The sequence below is a fragment of the Dipodomys ordii genome, unplaced genomic scaffold, assembly GCF_000151885.1.
Source record: "Dipodomys ordii isolate 6190 unplaced genomic scaffold, Dord_2.0 Scaffold88, whole genome shotgun sequence".
Taxonomy (NCBI): domain Eukaryota; kingdom Metazoa; phylum Chordata; class Mammalia; order Rodentia; family Heteromyidae; genus Dipodomys; species Dipodomys ordii.
In genome coordinates this window covers 2,313,272-2,323,147 of record NW_012267304.1, presented here as the reverse complement: position 1 = coordinate 2,323,147, position 9,876 = coordinate 2,313,272, and the positions used below count along the sequence as shown (strand labels likewise).

The 9,876-nt window shown below is 35.4% G+C and overlaps 1 protein-coding gene across 1 annotated transcript in view; it reads right to left on the bottom strand.

The window, feature by feature from the left end:
- Positions 1 to 9,876, bottom strand: part of Tbc1d8b (TBC1 domain family, member 8B (with GRAM domain)) — a 50,853-nt gene that overhangs the window by 2,458 nt on the left and 38,519 nt on the right. Inside the window, exons 14-19 of the mRNA XM_013025837.1 lie at positions 9,257 to 9,355; positions 4,839 to 4,907; positions 4,436 to 4,676; positions 3,619 to 3,684; positions 1,950 to 2,030; positions 1,282 to 1,338 (exon numbers count right to left, since the gene is read on the bottom strand). Of these exons, the coding sequence (XP_012881291.1) occupies positions 1,282 to 1,338; positions 1,950 to 2,030; positions 3,619 to 3,684; positions 4,436 to 4,676; positions 4,839 to 4,907; positions 9,257 to 9,355 (613 nt within the window). The remainder of the gene's footprint in view (positions 1 to 1,281; positions 1,339 to 1,949; positions 2,031 to 3,618; positions 3,685 to 4,435; positions 4,677 to 4,838; positions 4,908 to 9,256; positions 9,356 to 9,876) is intronic.

Genomic DNA, 9,876 nt, shown 5'->3' with positions numbered 1-9,876 from the left:
ACCACATAAGCAAAAAGAAAAAAGCTGGAAGTGGCGCTGTGGCTCAAGTGGTAGAGCGCTAGCCTTGAGCTGAAGAGCTGAGGGACAGCGCCCAGGCTCAGAGTTCAGGCCCCACGACCGGATCCCCCCAAAAAAAATATATACAAAATTCACTATCCATTGAGGAGTAAACATGATTAAAGCACATTATTTGCATGTATGAAAATAGCACAATTTGTACAATTTTTTTCAGTCATGGGGCCTGAACTCTGTCCCTGAGCTCTACAGCTCAAGGCGAGCACACTACCACTTGAGCCACAGCACCACTTCTGGTTTTCTGGTGGTTAACTGGAGATAAGAATCTCTTGGACTTTCCTGCCTGGGCTAGCTTTGCACTGGGATCCTCAGATCTCAGCCGCTGAAGTAGCTAGGATTACAGGCATGAGCCATTGGCGCCTGGCTGCAATGTTTTTGTACAATTAATTTATACTAATAAAATATAGTTTAGTCCAGATGACTGTAATGTTATTTTAAATAATCATTTGAGATCCCCTGATTGTCAGGCACTGGTGGCTCACGCCTATAATGTCAGATACTTAGGAGGTTGAGATCTGAGTTTCATGGTTCAAAGCCAGCCCAGGTAGGATAAGTCTGTGTGACTCTTATTTCCAATTAACTCCCAGAAAACTGGAAATGGAGATGTGGACCAAAGTGGTATAGCATTAGCTTTGAGTAAATGAGCTCTGAGCAAATGAGCTCAGGACAGTACCCAGGCCTCAAGTTCAAGCCCCCTGACTGACCAAAAGAAAAGAAGAGAGAGAAAAAAAGGAAACTTTCCTTGAGGGGGTCCTAGAAGCCAAATTCGGGCTAGTCTGGGGGTACAGAGAACTGTAGACTTGCTAGCTAAATTTGAATTCTGGGAATGAGGCCATCCTATTTCAAGGCCAAGAGTTCAAGCCCCAGGACTAGCAAAAAAATAAACATGTCTAAAATTATCAAAATACATATTTTTTAATTTCTAAGACTTAAGTAACATAAGAAAGAATAAAAATTTAAACTCAAAGGAACCAAGCAAGTTCTCAGGACAAATAGTTTTTAAAGTTTTTAATCTTAATGTTTTCCTCTTTATAGATATGCTTACTTGTAAAATCAATAAATTTTAACTGAGCATGATAGCAAATTCCTAGAATCTTTGTACTCAGAAGGCGGAGGCAGGTAGATCTTGAGTTTATTACAGTGAGACCATGTATCAAAAAACCCCAATAATTTAATAAACTAAATAGTTTTATTAGGTCATAGTACCTTTTATAGAGCTGGGTTTTCTTAATTCTGATTTCTTCTTATTTGCAGGCCTGGAAACTAAAGAGAAAAGAAGGCAATTGATTATCTGAAAGTATTTGACAAATATATTTTAAAAGCAAAATACCATGTCACACAAAGATAAGAACATGCTATTTTTTGATTCAGCAGGCCAATTTTAGCTGACCTCACCTGCCATGAGACAACAAAGTATTAAAAACTCTTCACAGTAGAAAGGACACTAGAAAAATATTATTATTTTTTAAAATCCTAGGAAGAAGTATATCAAAGATTAAGTATTTATTTATGGGTGGTATTTTCTTCCTTTTATTTTTGTATTTTCTTCTTTGTGACTTATTTCAAAGATGATCAGGAAGGAAAAAAAATCACATAGCCATACTGCAAGACCATACCCCATTGTGAAACCACTTCCCCTGGACCTCAGTACCTTTCTCTGAAAATGGATTGATTAAACAAGTTTTTTTGTAAGGTATCTAAAGCTGATATTCACTTTAACATACAGTAACATTAATCAGAACTCATGCCCCTGTATAAATGAAGTATATAACACACATACATATCATTTACTTAGGGTCATGACAACCCAGCCTGAGTGGTAAAATCCCATCTCCAAACAACAAAACTATGTAAACTTTTAAAGAAATATTTACCATGGAGCTTGCTGAAATAAAGCATTTCTTCTGTTGTAAGATCATCTCCCTTTGAAGAATCCTTAGTTATTTCAGTATAAGCTGAAAACATGTAACCCAAACGGTTAGGTAAATGTGGGAGCAGGAATTTAAGCAAGGGATTGTGTAAAAAAAAAATCAAAAGTATTATACAGTAAATTCAGTAAGTATCTGATCACTTGGTGCTCTATTATTTCTTTTGCTTGCTTCTTAATAATATCCAGCAAGACATTACCAGTTGAAATAATGGGAAACTTGATAATGAATTGTGGGAGGAGGTAGGAAGGATGAGGGAAAACGATGGAAGGAGTGACTCTGATCAAGATGCACTGGACACATAAGTAGACATGTTAAATTTTAACCTCCTATATAACCATTTGAAGATTAAAAAAGTAAAACAACAACAATAACAACAAAAATGGTAATTTGGAAATCTCTGAACATATGGCCCTGGCTATTTTTCTGCCTTAATTCCCACCTGAACATTACTGAGTAGTAATGTGTGCCCCGCTTTTGATCACCCTGACTGTTGTGTAGATGGAAATATAAGCTTTCCACTGTAAACCTAGCTTGACTGCAAACCTTTTTATAAACTAAAATGATTTGTCTTTTGATTTTGCCATTTGAGGGTGTGAATTGTTAAGATTACTTTTACTTTGTTGGTCTGTTAACGAATGTTTCCCGGCTAACCTGAGAAGACTTTAAAAGGGATTCCAATTGTGGCTTCAGACAAAATATGAAGCAATGTTTTGCATCTGTGAATTACACTATGTACTTTAAAAAATGTTCCTTCAGTTTCAAAAATAAGAGTGTTTTCTCTGAGTAGAGATGTCTAGAAAAGATGTGGTCTTCCAGTCAATAATAGTAAAAACTTATATAAACTGGAACTTTGAGGAAATAGGGTAGAATAGAAAGAAAGTTGAACTTTGGCATCATAGACAATCCTCAGTTTGAATCTCAACTATGTAATCTCTGTCAAATAATCTAATCTTTCCAACCCTCCATTTCCTTATTGTCAAAACTCTCAGGATATTATCACCTTCCAGGGATAGTCTAAGGCTTAAATGAAAGAATACATATGAAGTGAAAGCTTCCACATAGCAAATGTTCAATAAATGATAGCTTTTATTTCTTCCTTTCCAAGTATTTAATATCCCTGCTGTCTGGTCCCATTTTTCTGAAAATTTTGTAGTATTTTGTAAGTCTGGTAGTTTGTAGCTTGTTTAAAGTTAATCTCTAATTCTAGTAATGAGAACAACAAAAATTCAACATTATATCAATATTCAAATGATAGAGATCAGATATGTGCCTGTAATCCCAGCACTCTGGAGACTTAAGGGTAGAAGATTGAAATTCAAGGCTAGTCTGAACCTTATCTCAAAAACAAAAGATTTAATTTTTCTACAGAAACTACTTATCATTAAACTAATTAAACCAAAAGTTATTTGTAGACCATCTGTTATAAAGAATCTCTTCCATAGATTTCATCATCTATATACATGAACAAAATGTAGTAATATGATTTCAGACCACAAGACAACAGTAGTCATATCACATTTCAAATTTGTTGAAAAGGCACAATATTTAAATTATGCTGATTACAATGAAATGAACTACTGCTTTAAATCATTAAAGATTGTCAAATTCTTACCTGGGGGAACATGTAGCTTAAAAAGCAGCTTAAGCTTCTCAGTAAAACTTCCATTGTACATTATATCTGTTCAATGAAATACAATTGGAAATGATCATTTATCCAATGAACAGCAAATCAATTCCAGCTAAAGAGACTAATTAAGATATAGACACTAGCAGGAAATAGGAATTAGAAATATTCTTTTATTTAAGCTAAATTAAGTTAAAACAATCATTCAGGTAGCCAAAATATTTCAGACATATAAGTAAAATATTCTCTCAGTAGAAAATGCTTTCCTCTCCTATCTCCTTTTCCCCAACCTCAGATTTGTTTTGTCTTTTGGATAAGGCCTATGTGTCTTGAGTAAAGCAAGATCTGTTCTTCAAGGGACAATCTGTGAAAAGCAAGTATAGCTAGGGAGTCTGAAGAAGCAAAGCAATACTATTTTCATGCACAATATACTGAGTGCAGGAACATGTTTGCTGGGTGATTCTCTGACTCTGCTAAGCTATATCACTGTTTTCTTATTGAAGGGGATAATCTTTCTGTTGCATCCATGCAGTTGAGTTTGGAAAAAAAATATCAAGACATTATTTTCCTTCATGTTAACAATGAAAACATCCAAATCTAAGAGTGTGTCCTTCTCAGAAGGTTGGGGTAAAATGCGATCAATATACTTAGTTTTAGCAACAAACACATAAAAAGGTCCAGTCATTCTGGAGACAGTATAACCAGGGTGGTATCATCAGACTAGATGGCAATAATTAACAGAGTACTAAGTATTTCTAAGGTGAACTTAATTTTTGCTTAAAAAACTTAGTGGACATCTGCCTACCAATTGCAGAGGCGAATTCTTTGAAGTTTATAAGGCAATCAGAATTTTCATCCAACAATCTGAATGTCCATAGAGCTAGTGAGTCTCTGTTTGCGGAACATGCCCAGGGACTCAACAAGTGATACAACACCCTGAACTGCTGGCAGTCGATCTGATACTGTTCCAAATATGGCAGGCTGGGGTCGTGGTGTTTCAATTCTGAATAACCCACACACCAATAATAAGATAAAAACAGCTCTTTCTATTAAAAACAAATAAAAAGGCAAGTCATTAAAGCAGAAAAAGTGATTACAGAACATTTTCTTCTTAAAACATTTCTGCTAAAAAAAGACAAAAGTATCTACAGTGAGTTATGATCAAATGTTGCTAAGAGTTTTATTATTCACAAGAACAACAAGAATACCTTAAAGATAGCATAAAGTTCATCCAGTTCCTGAAGGCTTAGTTTAACATCTTGTGATACAACACGCATCTTTAAAAAGAAAAAAGCAATTTAAAATTTAACACTTTATTAATGCTTCAGATCTGCTTAAGAGTCTCCTTTTGTCAGGAGAAAACATTTTCCTTTCAATTTTCTAGAGAAGTAACAAAGTCAAATGCACCTACTTTACCCTTTGTATATGGACTACAGTTCAATTTTACTCTGATAAAGTATTTTGATAGTTATTTATTCAGATCCAGTAATTGCTGCCAAATGACAGCAACTAAATGTCTATAAATTTCAGCAGCAGTATTCTAAGTATCATTCCTTATATTCCTCTTGTCACATAAGCAATTTATCTAGTCATCAAGCAAGGCTGTCATCAAATACTTCAAAGGCATCAGGAGATGTGCATTTCTCTCTATGTCAAAAATATAATCCAAGAAATAAGCTTAGAAAATCTGTAATTTTATCCTGCCCCAAGAAGCAGCAACATTAATTGTACAAACACCATAGTATTTGAATAATTGAAAACCAATTGTAGGCTGGGCACCAGTGGCTCATACCTGTAACCCTAGCTATTCAGTAGGCTGAGATCTGAGGATCACAGTTTGAAGTCACCCTGGGCAGGAAAGTCCATGAGACTTTCCAATAACTACCAAAAAGACAGAAGTGGAGCTGTTGGCTCAAGTGGAAGAACACCAGCCTTGAGTGAAAAAGCTAAAGGCTTTGTGCTCAAGCCCACTACTGGCATATACATGAAAAAGCAAAGGTAAAGATAATTGCTATAATTAATAAAAGTGAATATTAACCCTTCCCCAGAAGATTCAATGAACAAAATGAGAAGTGGCTCATTGAAATAATGGATAAGACAAATGTGTGATCATACTAGCAAGTGTGATTAAAAGAAATGTGCACAAATGAGTCAGGTGCCAGTGGTTCACACCTGTAATCTTAGCTACTCCAGAGGCTGAGATCTGAGGATCATGGTTCAAAACAGCCTAGGTAATAAAGTCTAGGAAATTCTTAACTCCAAAAAAATACCACCCCCCCAAAAAAAAGCTGGAAGTCAAACTGTGGCTCAAGTGGTAGAGCACTATCATTGGGCAAAAAGAAGCTTAGGGGCATGCTAGTTCCAGCCCTAGGATTGATACTAAAAAAAAAAAATCACAAATGAAAATCATTGAGAAAAAAAGGACAATAAAAGTGTGGATATGAAACTCATCAAAATGCGTACAACAAAGAAGACAGTGTAAAGTATCTGTTGAATGAATTCCACAAGCTTTAGACTAATCTAACTGAAAATCTAGATAAAACAGGTAAATTTCTTGGAAAAGATAAATGATCAAAATTAACTCATAGCAAGTAAATTTGGACAGAAATGAAAACATTTGAGGGATGAAGAAAATCCAAGAAGTTACATACACAGAAGTATATATATATATATGTGAATATAGCATAATAAAGTCCACCCGATATTTCAAAAGGGGGGACAAAAGAATGGGAATACTGTGAAGGTGGTGAATTTTTTCAAAAGGTTCTGTGTACATGTAATGTATGGGGACACCACAATGAAACACCCCTACATGGCAAACATACATTAACTGAAAATTAAAATGTAAAAAAAGAACTAAAATATAATCAAGGATCTCCTACTTAAAGGCAGCCAACCTACACGATTCTGAGTAGTAAGAATTATAGGTATGAACCACTGGCCTGGCAAAAGGACATTCTTATACATTGTGACTGGGATTGTAATTTGGGACAAATTTTAGAGGGTAATTTACCATGATCTGTGAAATTTTAGATAGACATACACTTTTGCCTAGTTTCTACTTTGAAACATAAAAATACAGTTTAAAATATAGGTAGAAGTATGTTTATATTGTGTCGTCTTTATTTTTTTAGGTCTGAGACTGGGACTTGCTGGCTAACATTCTACCAAGTGAGCTAAGTCTCAAACCCACATCATGTTATATTTAAGAAAAATGGTGACATTAAAAGTGTATGAAAAGGAATAGTTAAGTCCATAGCCTATCTATAGCATGGTATAATGTTTAGTACCTTAAGAAGACTGATTTACATCTGTATGAACTGACAAGTAAGAATCATGATATATATTTTTGTGTGCTAGTCCTTGGGCTTGAACTCAGAGCCATGGTGCTGTCCTTTAGCTTTTTTGCTCAAGGCTAGCACTCTACCATTTTCTTCACATCCAGCTTTTTTGGTGCTTAATTGGAGATAAGAGTCTCACAGGGTTTTTCCTTCCCAGACTGGTTTCCAATCATGATCTTAAGATTACAACCTCCTGAGTAGCTAGAATTACAGATGGCTCCATGATGTATTTTTGAATGACAAAAGCTGCAGAACAAAGTGAGTGGTATGATGTATAATTTCATTTAAAAAGCTACGTCTCTTCCCTCCCTACCTACACTTGCATGTGAACAAATATATAGGAAAAAGATTTAGAAGGTTATATAATAAATCATTTTGAGTTGGTTACTCCCAGGCAGGAGAACCTTGTAATGCTTGAATCATTTAAAACAAATGCACATAATCTTAAACACAAAACCTAAAAATAAATGGGCTCTAGGTTAACTATGCCACAGAAAACATCATGAATTATTTAAATGAAATCTAAACTTGAGGTCTTCAGAAATGTTTATCTTTCTAGATTGTATCTGTGAAGACCTGGGCTTTAAGCAGGCTGGTTTACAAAACAACAAACCATCAACAAAGATCAAGCCTTTTAGAACAATATAAACAGCAGAGTAAAAGTATTCCCCTTTGACTAGTAATCTATTCATTCAACTAACCAAAAGAAACCAAGATGGCTTCTTGCAGAGCCATCCAAATATTTAGAAAGTGAGCACTATGCCCTTTTGCTTTACTTATGTATCCAAGGAAAGTAATGCTTATTAGCACAACTATTGCAAGATCAATTGTACTTACTGAAGCAGCATGTTATAACTGTGTGACAGTTATACACCAACATCACAGCATTTCAGTACTGTGTTGCAGTAGTGTCAAAGGTCAAGTAACACCTTGACCTTTATTCCACCTTTACTGGTGGAGTAAACAAAGTAACTCAGCCTGAATAAAACAACATATTTCCTCTAAAATATTTACAATAAGGAAAACTTTGCTAAGAATCTAGTTCAAAAGTTTAGCCTCTTTCATTTTATTCACATGGAATAATAGTTGTTTTTTTTGTATGTCTGTTTTTGTGCCAAGGCTTGAACTGGGGGCCTTGAATGCTTGCTTAGCTTTCTTGCTCATGGCTGGCACTTTACCACTTGAGCCATGGGTCCAGCTCAGCTTTTTGCTGATCTCACACTTTTTCTGCTTAGGTTTGTTTCTGAGATCGTCAAATCTCAGCCTCCTGAGTACCTGGACTTACAGATGTCAACCATCAGTGCTTGGCTTGGAATGTTTATTTTTCTTCTAAAATATAATTTTACTGTTATTAAGATGTTGTACAAAGGAGTTACCATTCTGTAAATCAGGTAATGAGTACAATTCTTTTTTTTTCTTTTTGTCGGCCATGGGGTGTGAGCTCTGGGCCTGAGCGCTGTCCCTCAGCAATTCAGCTCAAGGCTAGCGCTCTACCACTTGAGTCACAGAACCACTTCCGGCCTTTTCTGCTTATGTGGTGCTATGGAATCGAACCCAGAGCCTCATGCATGAAAGGCAAGCACTCTACCACTGAGCCACCTTCCCAGCCCAAATGAGTACAAATTTTTTTAATTATGAAAATACTGTACAGAGGGGTTACAATTACATGAGCCAGGTAATGAGTACATTTCTTATCAAGCATTGTTGCCTCCTCCTTTGTTTCCCCTTCCCATACTTTTCTATCCCCCCCCCAACCAAAGTTGTAAAGTTATTCTTTTGGGACAATTTCACTCTTTCTTTCACTTTCCCCTAGTCTCCCCCTTCTGTCCTTGCCCACCAGATGCATAGTTCACTTTCCACATAGTGTATACTGAACACCATGGCTGCTTTTGTTGATTTTTCTTCCCTCCATTTCTGTGTCACCCTTTGCCCCCCTCAAAAAAAAGCAAAAACAAATACCACCACCAAACCATTTCCATTTTGTGGCTTTTGTTTCAATAGTTAAAATACTACTTTATTGAAACATCTAAAATGATACTCATTATGCTTTTGGGTTCCTCATCTAAGAGTATTCTATTTAAGTCTGTGTTTGAATACCTAGAGTCTTGTATAAGTCCAGTTTATTTTAGATCTAGCTTCTACTTATGAGAGAAAACATGTGCTGTTTGCCTCTCTGAGTTTGGCTTGCCTCACTACAAGATTTGCTTTAGGTTCATCTATAAGAAAGGAAGTTAAAGAAAAGGTATGTTGCATTAACTGTTTTCTCCCAATAGGTTTATGCTCACCACGTTCTGCTTGGTCGTTTCTTCTAGTGTCTGTATCACATACAACCGATTTCGACAGCGCATGCTATGTATATCTTCATAGCGAAGGTTACCATATTTCTGCAGGAAATTATTTGAATGGATACTCATTCATCACAAATATCTGCTGCTTCTACAACTGAATTTCTTCACTCAATTCTCAGGGCATTGGTTCTATTTCTGACTTGTTCAGTGATTTTGCATATTTTCACCACCCACGTTTCAACCGATATACATATTCACTAGAGAAAATACATTTCCTATGTGTCTAGACTAAGTACAAGAACATTGGTAAGATTTTTAAATCTCTAAGAAAAGAATAATTTTTTTCACCTTTTTATATAGAGTAATACATTTAAAAGTGGTCATGATTTGTGAAAGTAAGATTTACTTTCATTTAATGAAAACAACTGGGTGCAAAGAAGGTTCTATCTAGCCCAGGACCAACTCACAAAATTGTTTTTATAAAACTCATTTTAAAGTTAAATTGGATTTGAAATTTTTTATTGTTCATATTTTTATTTGGATTCCAAATTTAGGAAAGGCATTAAAACAACTTATTAAAAATGCAGAAAACTGACAAACTTCATTCTGTCTAATGA